The 19,366-nt window shown below is 36.2% G+C and overlaps 1 protein-coding gene across 1 annotated transcript in view; it reads left to right on the forward strand.

The window, feature by feature from the left end:
* The window catches only part of RYR2 (ryanodine receptor 2), a gene marked incomplete at both ends in the record, with an annotated part of 428,112 nt that overhangs the window by 354,676 nt on the left and 54,070 nt on the right, over positions 1 to 19,366 (forward strand). Inside the window, 5 exons of the mRNA XM_081998040.1 lie at positions 2,867 to 2,963; positions 7,168 to 7,271; positions 7,880 to 7,931; positions 8,075 to 8,128; positions 18,823 to 18,922. Coding sequence (XP_081854166.1) covers positions 2,867 to 2,963; positions 7,168 to 7,271; positions 7,880 to 7,931; positions 8,075 to 8,128; positions 18,823 to 18,922 — 407 coding nt within the window. The remainder of the gene's footprint in view (positions 1 to 2,866; positions 2,964 to 7,167; positions 7,272 to 7,879; positions 7,932 to 8,074; positions 8,129 to 18,822; positions 18,923 to 19,366) is intronic.

Consider the following 19,366-nt stretch of genomic DNA (forward strand, 5'->3'; position numbering starts at 1 on the left):
CTTCCATTACAATCTCCACCCCTGGGCCCTTTGTACTGGACCATAGGGTTTAACATTGCAATGAACTCCTCCCCTTGCCCCTGCTCCAGCTTGGACTTATCCACAGACTGCAGTCCCTTCCGTGAGCCACAGTCTCTCCAGGGGTATATCTGCTGTGGCATAGACTTATCCACAGTTGCAGTCACTTCGAGGTGCACCTGCTCCAAAACGGCCGTCTCCACGGGCCACACTACCTCCAGAGATAAATCTGCTCCAACGTGGACTTACCCATAGTTCCAGTTCCTCCAGCAATATACCTGCACTGTTGAGGGCTTCTCCATGGCCACACACTTTGAGGTGCTCCAAGCATGACCTCATGCACAACCAATAATGCTTCAAGGTGCACCTGCTGCAACATAGACTTATCCACAGCCACAGACGCTTCGAGATGTACCTTCAGCGTGGACTTATCCGTGTGCCACAATCCCATCAGAGGTATACCTGCTGCGGCACAGACATAACCATGGCCACAGATGCTTCGAGATATACCTGCTCCTGGCATGGGCTTACGCACGGTCACAGACGCTTCGGGGTGTCCTGCTCCCACATGGACTCACCCACAGGTCACAGTCCCTTCGACTCAAGTTCACAGTGGAGTTCCAGCCTATTCAGTACAGCAGCACAGGAAAAAAAAAACAGCACTACCCCGGCCATCTGCCAGCCCAGGCCCAAGGCCATTGCTGTTATCAGAATCTTCCCAGGCACAGCAGAGTCAGACAATCAGCAGTACAGCAGCATCGAAAGCAAAAAGCAGCCACTAACGAGCACTGGACGCTAATACATGCAGGGAAGGCAAACCCATGGCAAGCACAGGGGCCTGGCAATTAATGGCTAAACAGCAATAACAACTATAAATATTATCATCTAGCACATTCCAATCAAACTTGTCATTATCTCAAACCCTTTGAGCCCCACGTTGGGCGCCAAAAAGGACTGTCGTGGTTTAGCCCCAGCCAGCAACTAAGCACCACGCAGCCGCTCGCTCACTCCCCCACGGTGGGATGGGGGAGAGAATTGGAAGAGTAAAAGTGAGGAAACTCATGGTTTGAGATAAAGACAGTTTAATAAGTAAAGCAAAAGCTGCGCACGCAAGCAAAGCAAAACAAGGAATCCGTTCACCACTCCCCATGGGCAGGCAGGTGTTCAGCCATCTCCAGGGAAGCAGGGCTCCGTCACGCGTAATGGTTTCTTGGGAAGACAGACGCCATAACTCCGAACGTCCCTCCACCCCTTCCTTCTTCTTTGTCCCAGCTTTATATACTGAGCATGACGTTATATGGTATGGAATATCTCTTTGGCCAGCCTGGGTCAGCTGTCCCAGCTGTGTCCCCTCCCAGCTTCCCGTGCACCCCCAGCCTGCTCGCTGCAGGCCAGCACGAGAAGCTGGACTGTCCCTGACCACCCAGCAACAACTCAAAACATCAGCACCTCACCAACACCCTCTCATCCCAAATCCAAAACACAGCCCCACGCCAGCCTCCACGAAGAAAATCAACTCTACTCTGGCTGAAACCAGGACACACTGTAATATCATCTTGGGAGATAAATGTCCTCCTAAACCATGGTATAGCTCTGGAAATAGAGAGTTACCTTTATGTTTAGATGCTAAATGCTCTATATGCAGGATAGATGGATACTATTTAGCTGGAAAACTTGTCTGTCTATTGTGCAATTTTGGAAAGAGCATTCTATTAGACAAGAAATATATGCACATACTCTAGGCATTTCACACCTTTTCTTGTGGCTCCTTTTCCTCTTCTTTCTTCTTTAATAGAAAATGGGATCTATAGTCAAGCGAGTTTCAGAATCCTGAGATTCTGGAAGAAATGATCATTCTGAAAAATTAGACATCTGTTTCTTCATGCAATTGCTAAAAAAAATGTCCAGAACACTTACATCTCATCTTTTCAACATAATAGTGTTCTCAGTTATTCCCAAAAGTATGCATATTATTACTATTACCATAGTTAGTAGGATGAATCTTAAAGTATGTCCCAGGAAGCACAAGGGTGTGAGACTCATACTAGCCTGAAATGAGGTTGCCATGACAGTTGAAAATAGAACAAAGATATTTCCATCTGTAGCTGTTCTTACTATAACAAGTAGGTCCCCTGCACATAACTAGCATTCATGTATGTTTTAATTATACTTCTTCCTTTTCAGTATATGAGACTGGTAGTTGTTTAAAAAAAATTAAGATGATTGATAAAATTCTTCATGGAGAATTGGTTGTCACACAGTCCATTTTGATTGAATCCTTAAGAAAAAAACCAAAAAACAGTAAACAACATCATTGGCTTACCCTCTTTCCCCTAGACTCATCATCCATTTAATTTCATGGAGTTTGGAAAAATTGGTTTATTATTTTAGATATGCAAGTCTAGTCCTGAACATCAAAAAAAAAGCAATTATTTGAACACAATCCAAAGTTATCTCTTGCTGTTATCTTAATATTTAAATTAAAACAATATGAAAATATTTTATATTCAGAATAAAACTCACTAATGTGACAAAGTAGTTGATTTTATTTCTTACCAGTGTTTAAATTTATTTAAAGTTCTATTTACTATCTGCTCCTAAAATCATTATTGCTGCATTTTAATATAATTTTTACAAGCTAATGGGACAGAGTTTTGAATAGAATGTTTTAATGTAAACTTAATTTTTAAAATAGGTTTTAAAACATGGCAGGTTTTACCATAGAAATTTGCTTTCCTTTTAAATGGTAGTTGTAATGACTGGACAGTTCTTCAAGCTAAATGCAATTCACGTTGACCAAATCTTCTCTTTAAAAGTTTACAGGTTTGTTTTAAATGTCCCTTTTTAGGCACCGAGCCGTCAATCTCTTTCTTCAAGGCTATGATAAATCTTGGATTGAAACAGAAGAACACTATTTTGAAGACAAACTCATAGAAGACTTAGCAGTATGTGTGGGGGCAAAGGGTTGTGGGAATGTATTATAGATTAACATTCATCTTGTATAATAATTATTATAAGTCTGTGAGGTATATAGGATATCATCTAAGCTATTTCTACCCAAAGGGGTGAGCTATAACCAAGTCACTCTGACAGGTGTTAAAAATCACAAGTGATGGAGATTCCAGAATCCCCTCAGGCAGTCTGCTTCAGGGCTTCAGTAACCTTTTATAAAACATTTTAAACTATTGTCTAAATCACGTGCCAGTTGCTGTCATTCCCCTATCTCTTATCTTCTGCCCTGTGGAGAAGGGGAACATTCTTTGCAGTTAACCTTTATGTATTTGAAGACTTCATAACCTACGTTAAAGCCATTTAAGTCAAAAGGTTAGAATATGAAACTAGAGGAATTCTAGTCTTAGATTAATCAGTCCCTCGGAATCAGACATGAAAAGGGTGTTCACTGGGGCTGTCTCGCAGAAGAATCCTCTTGTATAGCTTGTCAGGGAGGTGAGGATTTTTCCCAGCAGTAAAGTTAGAGCCATGTCTTTAGCCTGGTAAGTCCCCAGAGTGATTTTCAGTAAACTCTTGTCTCCTCATCCCTTATAATTGTCTCTCAGAAAGGTAGTCCTTTCGAGGACTGGGTAAGGACTAGTACTAGGAAATGATTCAGTCCCTGGGAGGGCCAACAGAACACAGTCTGAGATCAGTCGTCTTATTGTGAGGAGACCCTGCTTTCTGCAACAGAAAGGGGAAGCTAACTGGAAAATTGCTATTAGAAAAAAACAATTTGCTTTAAAAGCACCTACCCAAGCTGTGAACAATTTTGACAATAAAGATGAAAATAGTGAAAGGAGCAATGAACTCAAAACAAGCAGACTATGGAAGTTCTTTTTTGCCTGCACACGTGCAGAACTCATTTCTTGTGGCATCCTTTTTGTATGCACAAGCATTGTGAAAAAGCAAGAGATTTCTGCAAATACTTACTTTATATACAGCCTTTGAAATGGATATCTTCATGTGTCCCAACACACTGCAAATGTTTTAAATAATGCAGGTTCATTGCCAAAATAATTATTTTTTAGCAGTTGAGTGCGTGTGTGTGTAGATATGGAATGTGGAACAACGTAGCTCTTTGCGTGTGTGTGTATACATATGCAGGTATGTATGTGTGAAGAAATAACTCAGCACGGTCATTTGCTTACACTCCGAAATAAAGGGTTGTCTCCTTACCACCTCTATGAAACCATACCTTTGCAAAGTTTATGAAGAACTCCTTTCTGGCAGGTAGCTTATGTGAAAAACTGTCTTAGAGAAGACAGAAACAGACTGTATTGGCTCCTATATTATCCTTTAGTAAAGGACTACAGGCATTCCCTTGTCAAGCATACAGATAACTGTTTCCAGCGCTCTCTTAAAGGGAGATGTATTGCAGCACCTTTCATTCAAAAGAGCAAACTTTTAAATAAATTTATATCAAATTCTTGCTGCTTTAGAGCACTCTCCTGGTGAGGTGAGAGTTTGAGGTTCTACTGTTCAGCTCTGTGGAGCTGACCCAGACTGTTGGGTGGAGTTCATGAAAGATGCTGTTGTGACGCTGGTGAAAGATCTCTGTCCATCTTCGAGAAAATGTACCCTGATGTAGCAAGGAATTTAAGAGTTGTTGGACTGTCAAGACGGAATTAGAGCCTAGGCTGTGGTGGCAGAGTTGGTCTGGAAGGGGAGAAAGGAAGAGCCTTGGATTCTCTAATGTATGCTTGAAGGATTGTCTGAAGTTTCAGAACTGTTCACATATTAGGTTGAAACCTGGAACAATCCAGGGCCCAGAAACTGTAGCCAAAACTCCCTGTCCTTGAAGTCTTTGTAGTCAGTAGACTACAATGTTGTATGCCATAGTGTGTTCTTTTTCAATACTGAGAATCTTGATCTCTCTTTTCTGCTAAGTGAAAATAATTTAAAGGGAGAAATGCAGTAAAAACCTACCTCCTTCCTGATGCAGAAGATGAGTGCTTGCATCCCCTAAAGCAGAGGACTGGGCTAAACTTGCAGTTTTGTCCCCTGAATCTTCTGCCCTTTAGTCCCTTATACAAAAGTGGCACTACTTCTTCCGCCTCTGTATATTAAAAGAAGAAAGCATATTTGAGGAGCTTAATTCTGCAGATTCTTAATCCTGACTTAACAGATCAAAACTCTAAGGGAACTAGCTTTCTAATGTTTGGTATTAAAATCATAAGATACTTAATACTCTATTAATAGTTAAAATGCTTCTGCTTTAATTAAATAGGTTATATGAACACTTAAGCTTATGTGGTACAATTATTGATTAGTTTGGTTGGTAGGCATTACTGGACATAATACTTTATAAGAACAATATGTTTAATGAATGTTTAATAATTAGATTATATAAAAATTATCTCTTTCAAATTTTCAACATTTAGAAATGGCAACTAAAACTTACCCAACTTATTTGTTTTATCTTCTTATGTTACATTCAGTTAAATACTGGCAAATACACAGGGTAAATGTCTCAAAACATTGAAAATTAAGACTGCTTATTTCACAGAAATGTCAGAAAATTATTTGGTTCTAGTATTTATGCTTTGCTTTAATACTGAGTTCTATTTAGTCATTGGTGAATTTCATCCTCCATTTAATTTGAATTAAATCTGTGATAACTAATAACTCCTATTAAGCTTTAACACAGCTTCTGCCCTTTTGCTTCATTAGTTTTGATAACATTAGAGAGGTATTCTGGATTATAAGGTGACCAAGTATAGAATGCTGTCATTTAATTAAAGAGAAAGGTTAGCATCCTAAATGAGATTGAAATAAAGAGCAGGGGAACACCTCCATAATGCTGAGATATAACTAGAGTTACAATTTTCATTGTTCAGATCTTGTTATTGATACTGAAAATATTGTCACGTATTGCAAAATGTGAAATGAACCTTGCATGGCCATCATAGACTAGCATGTGTAACAGTTATTGTGCATATATGTCAACTAAAGTGAATCCTCAGCTGCAACCAGTCATGTTTGGTACAGCTAAGTGGACATGGTGGACTTCACAGGCATGTATGAAGTGTAGTACAGAGAGATCTATAAGCATTCCCACAGGAATGTATTTGACACTAGCATACACAATTTTTTTCTTACTGGGCAAAAATCCATTTTCCTTGTGTCTATCATGTGGCCAACCCTTCCTTATTGCTAATAGATAACATCTGATATTATAATAATTTCTTACTTGTGCAGTCTTACCAGTGTGTGGAATTCTTTTTATTTATATTTTAGTGTGTACTGCTAGGTGAAAACAAGGAGGAAGAGTGGGCGTAATTTATGCAACCAATTTTCTTTGAGCTACCAGATGCTTTGTAGAAAAATATGTCTGGACGAAGCAATTTTATGAAGAACTTGATGTGCAAAACTTAATTTCTGAAATCTCTTTTGGCAAAACACGAGAAGTCAGAGGACAGATTTTGTATAGATTCTTTTCAAAACACCACTTCGGTGGCTGCCTTTATAGTATTTAGGACTATACTTTTCTTTTAGAGTGAACTAACTAGAGCTGTCCAAACCTGAAACCAAAATAACCACATGAAAAAAACTGTGTATATATATAATTGAATGATAAATGTTATTTTTTATATATTATTGATTTATTTTCTTCTAAAATTCTATATCCTGCCAGCATTACTGTTGTTGGTAGATAAGGCTCCTTCTGTCTAAAAGTATTGGTGAGCTTCAAGTTTGGATTTCTTCTCCCTCAAAGCCTCTTAGAGTTCCTCAGCGAACATTATACCTGGCATAAGACTTGGAACAGAGGATTCTAATTTTTAGCAGATGAAGCTTGTTAACATAGACAGGCACAGACAATATAAGAGCAAATGATGGCATCTGGTTACCACTCATTCTGGATAACAGCAGTAGAAGATTGAAGTTATTTTCAGAATCTAGGGAAGAGGGTTAATTTTTATGAGGAGAGGAAATCCAAAGCTTTGCAAATGGCATCATCTTTGTAAGTCTTCATGGTCACAAACATGGTCAGGGTTCAGGCTTTTCACACGTGCCTTGCTTGGAACTTGTTTCCTCCTGGTTGTCCAAGTCAAAATTATATATGTGAATATTTAATGTTTAATAAATTGCACAGATTAAATAATTTTTCACTATAGATAATTGAATATACTTTTAAAATCTTTTTTTTCCCTAAAGAAACCTGGGGAGGAACCACCGGAAGAAGATGAAAGCCTTAAAAGAGTTGATCCTTTACATCAGCTTATTCTGCTATTCAGTCGAACAGCCTTAACTGAAAAATGGTAGGGATGGTGTGAGAGACTGGAGAGTGTATGCAGATTTTCAGATTACTGCTGTATTTGAGGTTATACATGTCACTGTTCAAGTTAGATTGCACAGGCTAGGCCAAAACATGTGCGTATGTACATATGAGGAGCTTGAGTTACACCGAAACCTCTCTAGCCTGTGGTATGTAAAGAGATTTTAACATGACTGATGAGATGTAAGGAGTTTTCTAGAGACAAATAGATGCCCCTGTACACTTTTTCACAATTAAGGATGCTATGTTTAGGACTTAGTACACCTCTGTCTTCTGTCTGTGTTCCCTATTGACAGTTATGTTCTGAAAGTGAAATGCGAGTATATTCTAGGTATAATTGAAAAATTAACTATGTTCTCTTCATTGAAAGGTGTTTATGAATTTCTGAGCACTGTGTTTGTAGCTGGCTTTGCTTTTCAGTTTGTGTTAGTAAATCAAGTCCTCATTTTCCAAGAAGACTTTTGTAATTAATTATGAGCACAGAAATTCTTTAAAAATATTTTTAAGGTGCTTAAAAATGTTTTGGAGATCCAGTTCTACTATAATGGCTCTAACCTTCCCCATTTTCCCTTTTCTATCTCTATTAACCAGCAAATTGGAAGAAGATTTCCTGTATATGGCTTATGCTGACATTATGGCAAAGGTAACTTTTTTGCTACCTTTTGCATCTTTTCTGTTTTAATAAAATTAATGAAGAAGATCATGAGAAATTATGTATAAAGTGAACTAAAGGTTTACCCCCCACCGTGACTTACCAGTAAATGTTTTCTTTCTACATGGTATCAGAGCTGCCATGATGAAGAAGATGATGATGGTGAAGAAGAAGTAAAGAGTTTTGAAGTAAGTTTATACTTCTGTTTTGTTTTTCTTGTCATATTAGACGTTATTTCATAGCTTCCAACTGACATTTATGTTTCTTGGTTCATGGCTTACTGCAGCTTATATGCCAGTGAACTGCATGTCAGAAGCTGCATTGGCAGATATGAGTCACCAGATTCACAGCAGTAAAACAAAAACATACATAGTATCAAATAATATAAGATTATAGAGAGAATAATTTAACAGATCTTACATGTTTATCTGACTGACTTTAACATTTTAGTTGTTGAAGAGAAATATTACGAGTAGCAACTTATTCTGGAAGTCTGATAATAACAAGCTGTATCTTGTAAAGTGTCAGGTCCTACCTTAGTTTGGATTGTTAAAATACCAAAATAATACTGCTATTTGCCAGTAGTCATTTACATTCAGTACCTGTAATTTATACAGTATTTTTATGTTCATATATATATATATATTTTAGTGCTTCTTAGTAAAAGGTGAGCTTTTATTCATCAATACTGACAAACTTTTCCTTATGTTGAGAATAGGAATTCTGTATTTGTTTAATGTTGAGTTTTTAGTGATCATCACTGTATAAGGAAACATACTTACATGAGTTGATTACAACAGTGAGAGATGAGTCCTTGTCATGTGTTTGCTCTGGGATCTGTCTCTCTTTTTCCATTAATATAATGAAGATTACAAGAAATTTGTCTGTTCTGAGGGGCACTGAGGGATTAGCTTGTTAATATTTTTAATGTTTTAGCATATTATATTTCTGACATTGAAAGTTACCTTATGTCTTTGAAATAAATTAATACTTAATATCTTTACTAAAACACAGAAACATAAAATACATGTTTTCATTATTTCTTTAAAATATTTCTAAATATACTGATTGATATGATATAAAACTACCTGTGCTGTTTTGATTTTTGAGGAGTGGTTTGGGGCATGTTTACTTTTACTCCCATTGTTTTGTACACATCAAGTGGTCTGTATGTTTTCTACATGATGCTGCAGGAGATAGCACTGAATTATTTTAAGTATATATTCCCTATTTGGCTGTATATAGAAATCAGAAAGAATATGAGTACCAAATTCTTTTCAGTCATTCAGAAGTTCTAGTCCAGTTGAGTTACAACTAACATACCCAATATATACATTTCTGTTTCTTGATAAAAATCTAAGTATGAATCAAAATTGCAGTGCTTCCTGCCCCCCCAAATGCAATTTATGACCTATCATTGACTAAAAGGATATTTATTTCAATAATCTTTTGTCAGTTAGCCCATGAATGCTTGTTAGATATCAAAAACCTTGTGCTTATAAATGTGAAAATTTATAAATAGGAAGTCATTGAAGTGAATGAGTGCTCTTTACCTAAATTATAATGGGTTCCTTGTTCAACATTTAACTTTATCTTTTGAGAGAAGATCCTATTCATTTGTTTCTCATTATTTTTTCTTTATCTATGAAACTTAATGTTCAAATAATGTATTAATCTGTTCAGAAGAGAATTTTGTGTGTGTATTTGGTCAGTCACCTGCAGAAAAAAAATTTTGGACTTCTTTTTCTTATTGCTATTTCGCTTCTTGTCCTTGCCCTTCCTTAAGGTGACAGGATCACAACGCAGCAAGGTAAAACAAAAAATATGTGTGTATTTGTCTGGGTCTAATTTTGTGACTTTTGGGCCCAACATCTTGGATAAATTCAACTAAAGGGTATTGAAAATGTTTTTAACATTTCAGTTCCAGCATGACATCTCTACCAAACCCTTCTTGTGCACAGACTCTTTTTAAAGACTCCAATAATTATTTCTGCAAAGTATTCCATATAAAATTATGTTGCCATTTTGGGGAAAGCAGAGTGTCATTTGGATTGTTAATATTGTTTTGCCTTTTGTGCATCAGTTATCATCTTTCTCGTTACAATTTCATTTGAATGATTAAAATCATTCATTCGGCTCTTAAGGGAAAGCAGCTGGACTTTTCTTCTGTATCTTAGCAGACATGCATTTCTTATACAGTAGTAGAATTCTGTTCCAGTGTTTGTCACAGAGAGACCATCAATTATATTCTAGCTTATCTATGACTCAGATCCTTTGGAATGGACTGAGTCCTTAGCCTTCATTGTAATAGTACCTTATAGAAACTCCATAACTACTCCATATCTGAAGTGACTCCTACTTGTTCCATGTTTTCTCTAAAAACATACAGGCAGTAGCTCTGAAATCTCACAGTGCTAATTTTGTTATTGACTCAATTTCTTACACAGTCTTTTGTGTCTCATCATGAAAGTCTCACCATTTGTTTCTAAAAGGTGGCCCATGGCTTAAGCACCAGCCTACTTGCCTACTTCATGCAAGTAGAAGTCTCAGTTCCCATTGTTGCCTCAGGTTGCTTGCTGATAGCACTGCAAGGTTGACATTCTGAGAGGAGGTATGGCATGTGGGGTAGCTAGTTTTCGATTCTGAGGTGTTTAAATGTAATTATTTGTGTTGTGGCTAATGGCAGCTAGACTGTGTAGAGGTGACGTGCTTGCTATATTGGGAATGCACAGATATAGCTGGTGGTCAGACTCCAGTCAATAGCTTGAAAGTTCATTGCCTATGGCAATATGGGGAACAATTACAACCTTCTTCATTGAGAAGAGTAAGACAGTTTTAGAGTTTTGTTTGCTAGCACTTCTATTAACATTAATTTCACAAAAGAAAGGTGTTCCCATACAGCTGTGGAAAGAGAAAATGTATTCCAGGATCAGCTTCACTCTGACTCCTTCAAAAGTTTGCACAGATGTGTTCCCCCTTCATATGATAAAGGCATTATCCTGGAACATGAATGCACCCACGCAGACTCACAAAAAATTGTTTAAAAGGTATTGTAATTGCCACAAAGTACATATTACAAAACCCCAAAGGAAGTATATAAGCAATCTAATAGTATAATTTCTTCTTTGTTTCTTCTGCTAATTCAGCTATTCAAATACAACATATCTATCACTCTGCCTACCTGGTTACTGTCCACTAAATGCTATATGCTCCACAGAAAATTTTCTGTCTTGCTGATTGAGAAGTGTTTTCAAAGGGAAAAAAACCATGATAATAAATAATCCTTGCTTCCTTCATGCATGACAAGAAACAGTTGTAAAGATGTGAGACCATATATACCTGCTGAGTGTGTGCATTTTTGTGTTTCTGTCTGACAATCTATCTATCTCCAAGTCCAATGCTGAAGATAGCTCCTTTATTCCATGCTCTGTATGCATGTGAAAAGACTGACTATTCAATCTGTATGGGAATAAACTCTACTGCTCCTCTAGACCTTAAAAATATGTGATGTTTGAAGTCCTGAATCTTTTCACAGAACAACAGAGACCTTTGGGCAAGCTTAGAATACGATAAAAACGACAAGTCTATTTTATCAGGAATTTTCATGCCCATATCTCATGCAATGTAGTCTCATTTTTGTACAAATAATCTGTATTGGGATCACTGTGTGGGCAGTAGAGAGGTCACAATATAAACCCACAATAAAGTTGTCTGTGCATTACTCTGTGCCTGTCTGCATTTGCCTGCTAGTATTTGCTTTGAATTATTATTATTATCTTTGCTCCTTGCCCTTTGTCTCTAAGTTAACTTTCTATCCTATTGAGCTCAATTGACTCTGCGTATAGTTGGTGTCAGTGTCCCCCTTGATCCTATCTGATAGGAAATTGTTTCCAATCAGTGTTTCACTAGCTGAATGCAAATTGATTTGTGCATTTGAGTCACTGACTACTGGTTTGCTACATATTAATGTGCTCTAAATACATGTAGGATGAGGACTCAGAAAAAGGAATCGAAACCTACCTATCTTTTTAAAATATGTTTGTTTAAATTGGCTCTTCACAGGAAGAAAAGAAATGGGGGAGATAGAGCTTCCTATGTCAGTTTTCTTCATCGCTGTTACTGGTAGCAACTTTGTTGATAGACTTTTGTATGCGCTGTCACTGACCTCAGGTACAGAAAGACTTGCAAGTTTCAGTACGTACAAGTAATGCAAGCTCTTAAGGCTCTAGACCATTGGAGATGGTCACTGTTATCTTTCACTGTCACAAAGCCTGCATAAATGGAGTGACCATATACCATGTATTTACAGTAACTATTTTTGTTAAAGAATGATACGAATTAAGGTCAGACTCCATGATAAATGTATCAATTCTTAGGAATTAAACATTCAAATTAGTATGCAAAAAATGTGTTTCTCATTAGTTTTCCCTACCCATAACGGAATGGATGCAACCTAATTCGTGGTTTCACTATCTGCAACTACAGGATAAGTTATTTATACATGTAGTACAAAAACACAAACCTATGGTTAAATAAGACTTGATCAGTTTTTATATGTTGTCATAAGGGGGGTAGAGTTCTTTTCTTATTTCTTATGTACTCATGGTGTTGATATTGGGCAATTTGTTAATGCCAGGACCTTCGTTTTTTTCCTTCTTGTGTGCCCCACCACCCTATTTCCATCAGTCACTGTTTGTTTTTTATTCTATGCAAGAAATACAAAGTGTCTGTAATCCAGTAAGAGAACTTACAGTGTCCACCACTAGACAGTCAGCCCTTCACTTCTCATTTTCTCCTACTTGTTTGCAGTGTTTTGATTCCCCACAATCTATAATAGCAATAACATAGGGTCAGTGTCATTAACACATTCTTTGTTACAAGGTCAGCAGTTCTGAGTTTCTTGCCTATCTCCCAACGCTGTTTTGGGCTATATGAACAACCTCCCATTGACTATGGGAAATGTGCAGCAAAAGTCTTGTAGAGAATCTCTTTTCTACACAGTGAGTAATACACCCGTGCTTTTCTCTGGGATTCAGTTCAGGGGCTTAGTGATAAATGATGATTTAAGTCTGTTCATTAAGATCTTTCATTGCGTCCTCTGGCTGCTTCCCATCTTGTGTGTAGCAGCATCTCTTCCCGCTACGTTGTTGCTGCTGCTTATACCAGTGTCCTGGTTTCAGCCAGGATAGAGCTGGTTTTCTTCACAGAAGCCAGTGTGACACTGTGTTTTGGATTTGGGATGAGAAACCAGCTTTAGTGCAGTACTTCTCAAGAGTACTCCCAGGCATCCAGCTGATGGTTCATCTCAAACACCAACTGCCACTCCATGCTTTGTGGCTGTGGCACAACAGGACAGGCTGAGGTTTACGTAAGGCAGGGCCTCTGGCAGCCCTGGGTGTAGAAGAGTGGTATGATTTAAAGAACAAATTCATTGCAATGATTACATGACCATTTGTGGCTTCCAGTTCTTTGTTTTAATGCAGTGATTACATAAGTTACCAAATTTATCCCTGTACATAAGGTTTTCTGCTCCAGCTAACCAATTCAATTTCAGTCATAGTGGAATCGTATAAATGATCTGTTGCCCCCTTTTTTGTATTATTCCTATAGAGAGTTAGATATATATGTCAGCTGTACATCAAATACATAAAATTTGTCACCCAACTTTAAGCAAGAAAAGGTGACACAGTTTGAAAGTAACATATAGTTTTATAGCTATGGAACAGTGGAGGAAAAAATTGGAAACTGGGAATACATAGATTTGAAAGTCACTCAGTACTATATTTTTCCTTTTGGAGACTCAATACTTTGTCACTTCCTATCTACTTGAATAGAAATTAATATGTTGAGTGATCTCATCAGCATGGCAAAGAATATGGAGGCAGTGTGTAGGAAACAGAACTAACTTCCTTGCCAGTGAGGACGATGTAATTGAATGACAGTGTAAACATGATGACATCAGTAAAGATACTGCAAGTGGAAATGGAGACATTTTAACCAAAACAAAATAATCTGCGTAGTGAAGGTTTTATTTCAGGATATCTTCATTCCTGTACATTTGTAGCTCAGATTTAATGCTATTTTAACACAGAGTACTGTTTTGTTTCGTTTAGTATATTTTTTTGTTTGCTTTATAACTATATATTGTACGAACAAAATAGACTTGTAATACAACATTAAAGTTTTTAATACAGATTATTAAAATGCCAGGAAATATGAAATATAGTGTTGCTAAAACTATCCTTACTTTGTGCCCATGTGGATTATTGTGCTGACTGTTGATCTTGAGTAACATAGGTATGTCATAAAATCTAATGATATCACATGATAATTTTTTTCCTCCCAGGCATTTATTATTGGGCAGAGTCAGCAATACACCTGGTGTACTCTATACTTTCTGAATATTGGTGTGAATACAATAAATAATTTTGATGAATGGTCGCTAAAATTCTCGTGTCTCTTCAACTGTTATATTATGAAGCATTTAATAGCTTTTTGCTATCTTGTCTGAAATTTGTTAAAAATTCATGAATAAGATGGTTTGTTCCTGTTCAATTCTCATTTTCCCAGATAGTTTTTAGATCAGTGTTACTTCCTTTCCTCTCATCTTGCCATATTACAAAATACTTATGCTAACACCCCAGAAAGCTGAGTGTTGTTTACAGCCAATCAAATTGAAACAGCCTTTTTTTAAAACATGTTTTTCCTAGCTTTGTATTATTTTTATCGTTATGATTTGTTTAGAACCAACAGTGATAAAGGTGAATGCAGGGAATATTTTCAAATTTCATGAAATCATTGAGTTAAGATAGAGTAGGTAAAAGCATATGTTTACTTAATATTTAATTTACTACTACAGGAAGTCTACCAGTGTTCTAAAGTCATGTAGAGAATTATTACATTCAAAATAAATAGCTGTAGTTTTGAGGAAATTCAAAAATTGCTATCAGACTGCCACTGACTGCATATATCTAAGAAAGTGGTAATTAATTTATGAACTTATTTATTATTTTTAGTGATACTTAGATACCACTTTCAAGCATTTTCAGAAGTATTTACTTGTATAAAGGAAGTAATATCAACTGAGAGATGGCTTTATAGATGCCTGCATTGAGACATGTCAGTATTCCTAAATAAACTATGGAACAGTACATAGAACAAGAAAGCACAGCAGGTGGCAGAGAATTGGCTTTAGAATGGCCACTCATTTATTATGAAATTCACTTTTGAGATTATAATTGTATTTTAATTATTTTATGCGCTAGCAATTTAGTAGTCTCTAAATTTCCTGTTTGCCTTATTCTTCTGTTTTACCATCTGCACTTTAAAGAATTCCTTTTGTTGTATGATAATTTGGATAATGACAGGTTTCAATATAGAAAGGATACTTCAACTCACTGAGGCATATTAATTACGGATATCATATCAGATAGTTAAAAATTACTTTTCAACTAGAAAAAATCTTTTTCAGCAGAAGCAGAAATATGAGCATGAAATTGCAGGGATTGAAATATTTAAGTAATATGGAAAGCATATTTTATAAAGAACCTTCTCTAACACTCTTAAAATCATACATATTTAATCTTCATGAATTATAATACGTTATGTTTTCATTTAGTGTATACTCTTTTTAGAGCTGATAAAGTCTAAAATGAGTGATCTAGGAAAAATTCAACTTTATAGAGCATAAAACAGCCTACATTGAGCTTAAAGGGTTATATACATACATAAGATATACATATATATATATTAAAAAGTAAGATAGGTAGATATTAAAAAATATATATATAAAGACTCTGCTTGAGCTTGTAGGTATGCATGCCTGACACTGAAATTAACAGAAGTTTTGCTGGTGTAAAACCTGTCTAACAGGATTTATTCTCTGGACTAAACAGTCTTGAAAAGTATAAAGTATTAAGACAGTTCAAAGGAGAAGCATTGATCTTAGAATAGTTGCGTTGAAAGTAACTTCTTCACTTTCCAATTTTTTGTTTATTCTGTTTACTCATTAACTGTTTCATAGTGTCATATTAAAACAAAAACCAAAACACAATGCTCTGTAGAAGTAGGATCATATATGTCTGCTCTCCACAGCTATAGCTTAGTGGTAGCAGCAAACAAACCTCTCCATATGGTTTAGCTCCAAGGGAGAGTCCAAGAATCATTCTTTGTATGGGTTACAAGAAAATAAACAGTGATGCACTTGTCAGTTAAAGCTCCTATTTAGTTTTTGCAAGTTTATTGCCAACAAATTCAAGCTAAAACTTGTGGTTTTGCCCAATGGGTGTTTTTGGCATATGGGTGCTTGTAACGATTTAAAAAAAAATAAAAATTAGAATGAAGTAGAAAATGTATAAGTCTTTGCTTTCAAAGAGCATGATGAAAAAGTTTCCTTGGTTTGGTCTGTTGCTGGAGAAAGTCTATAATGTGGGAATACATGTACGTACATTTCTAAGTGGTGAGGTTTTTCCCATATAAATGGAAAACGCCCAAGATAAAGTAGACTTGGTTTTCTTTGAGGTTTTTGTTGGGTGTTTTTTTTTTTTTATAAATTCTGGTGAATTACTTTAAATGTTTCATTTAGTATGGAGTATTTTTACTACTGTTGTGATGGTTTTGTGAATGACACAAAATTCAAACCACTGCCTAATTATTTTAGTAGTTTTCTTGACATCAACTGGCAAGCACAATAAAATGCAAAAAACTGTGGCAGTAGCACAAATAACAGGGTTAGCAGTAAGCACATCTTAGAGAAACTGGGATACCTTGATCATCCAGCAGCTCTACTAATTTAGTGTACTTTATATGCAGTGGGTGGCCCACTTCATATTAGCGCTGCCATCACATATATACACATGTACTAACATTGCATGGAGAAAGCAACAGTGAAAAAGCATTGTCAAGCTGAAGAAGGGACCATGAGTTAACTCTTTGGGAGTTATCATCAAAGGAATTGTTGCTTTTAGAAGAAATTTTTGTGGTGGTTTTTGTTGCTGGATTTTTTTTGGGGGTGGGGGGTTGGGGTCTACTTTGTGACTGGTTACCTGGACAGCTTGATTTCCATGGGAAATGCCACTTTTCTCACTTTAAGCTGTTTGGCAATGCCTGTTTCTACCGTTCTTCTGTAGTGCCATGGCAAGAAGTGTGCATGCCCATCATTTCAGTCTGTAGATTATGCAGATGCATCCTCTCTAAAAGCATTCTTAACTTACCAAAAAAATATTGTATAATGAAAGGAGTATAGCTGATGTTAGGCTTTTGAACAGAAGTGAATAATAAATCTTGCAATGGAAGACAAATGAAAAATTATTGGGTCTAAAACTAAAAGTAACTAGAAGTAGGAAATAGTTTTTTAAAAAAGAAACTGATCAATTTAGAGTGACATCTGAAGCAAATTAAAATATTTTATTGTAGCTATAGTGAACCTGTGATGTCATGATTTTCTGGTGGTTTGTGCGTGTGTTGTGTGTGTGTGCGCGCGCGTATGTGTGTATGTTTCTGTTTTGTTTCTGTTGAACTCCCAGGAAGAGGTTTAAACATGAAGGCAAAACTTTCAAACCTTAGCATGGCTAAATATGAAGCAAAGCTGCCATTTTTTTTTTTTTTCCTTTTTGTGCCTCCATGTAGATCTGTCACATAATTTAAGGAAAAAAGAAAGATACAATTTAACAACAGCAGAGCTAATAGTGTGAAAAAAAAACCCCTGATGAATTTTGTTTCCGCAGCACGATATTATCAAAGATTTAAGAAACAAATTTGCCAGCCTCGGCGAGAACTCTCTGGTAACAGCATAAATGTCTGTGTTGGTTTGCTTTTGAGTTAAAAGGTTTCTTTTCATGCATTTGAACATATTTCTCTTTTTTACCTCTTCTTTTTTAATTTATTTTTCATACCCTCTATTTAGCAAGCCTTCATTTTTTAAACCTCTTCCATCTTCCAATGTCTTTTTTCCGTAACTTGGATGGAAAGTTTATGGCAGCAAAGCTGTCATTCTGGCTACTTCTGCTGCAGCTGTTCCTGCTTTTAGGTCATACATGTTTTGGGCGTTGTGTTTTTGGACATGATACTAACTGATTGTGTCATGTTCCTTTTGAGTAAGCTTTTTACCACGCCATCCGATGGACTTGCTGTCATAGGGCTCTATGCAACTTCCATTTTGCAACTTATACTGCTTAGTCATCCTCAATTCTCCAGCAAACTTCAATTAACTTGGTGAAAGTTGAAACTCATCTGGAATTAACTGTGCCTTTATGTTTGCTCTTTATGTTCTTCTTTATGTTTTCAGTAGTAGTTTAAATTATAAAGATAAACTTCACCATTGCTCAAGCAACGCCATGCAGTATTGTTTGTTGCCGCTAGAGAATGCAAAATATAAAAGCACAGTGTATTCTATCAAATATTCTGTTGGTAGGGTGGGCAATCTATATTGTAATATAATATGTTTTGAAAAAAATTCTGAGAGGCTTCTGTTACACTGGTATTCAGCAACAACTTGCAACACAAGAGCCACATACTGAGCAGTATGAAGTTATGGTCACACTATAGAAGATTATTAAGAGTATGAACTGTTGCACAAAAACACAGCACAAAAGTGCAAGTTTGATATATGCAGTATATATATAATGAACATGGGCTTTGAACTAACCTAATGATTTACAATTGAGATTACTCTTTTCAGATAAACTGCTAAAAGTATATTAAAGAAAAATACCAAGGGGAGAATATTACTTGAACATGTTAAATATCTGTTCAACAGCATTGTATGTATTAAAATGGTCCATGATGTTGCCATAGAGCCCATATACTAAGAGAAAACCAAACACCTTTGGAGAGCTGGTAGTAACTGAAGTCCTCATCTTAAATGACTGGAATTTTTATTCAGGAAAAAGAAATGGAAAAACAAAAACTTCTGTATCAGCAAGCCAGACTGCATGACCGGGGTGCTGCCGAGATGGTTCTGCAAACAATCAGTGCTAGTAAAGGTAATGTTTTGTTGTGTAGATTACATTTAAACCTTTTTTCTAATGATCTTTGAAATGATTGTAGTTCTTATTGGGCAAAACGTGCAGATGTTTGGCACTGAAGTTTGCTTTCAAAAGGCACCCAAAGTTTCAAATATTATTGACAGCTAATCCAGAAAAGTATGACTTATTCTCATTAGGTTGTTATTGTTGTTGTTGTTAATGATAATGATGATAATAATAACAATAACAATAATAATGTAAATATTAATATTATTCTTCGAGTGATGATTGAGAGGAAGTGTGAAAAAGTTCATAGCTTTAGCAGTATGCACTGACAAAAAGAACCCCAAATTCTGGAATGTGTACAGTTCTGAAGTAGGTGTAGACTTTGGCCCTTTTTTTATTACCCCACTCCCCAAATACCTGGTTTATTGGTGTTACTGCTATTAGTTTGGTAAAACA

This window comes from Phaethon aethereus (assembly GCF_964289735.1).
Source record: "Phaethon aethereus genome assembly, chromosome: 3".
NCBI classification, from domain to species: Eukaryota; Metazoa; Chordata; class Aves; order Phaethontiformes; family Phaethontidae; genus Phaethon; species Phaethon aethereus.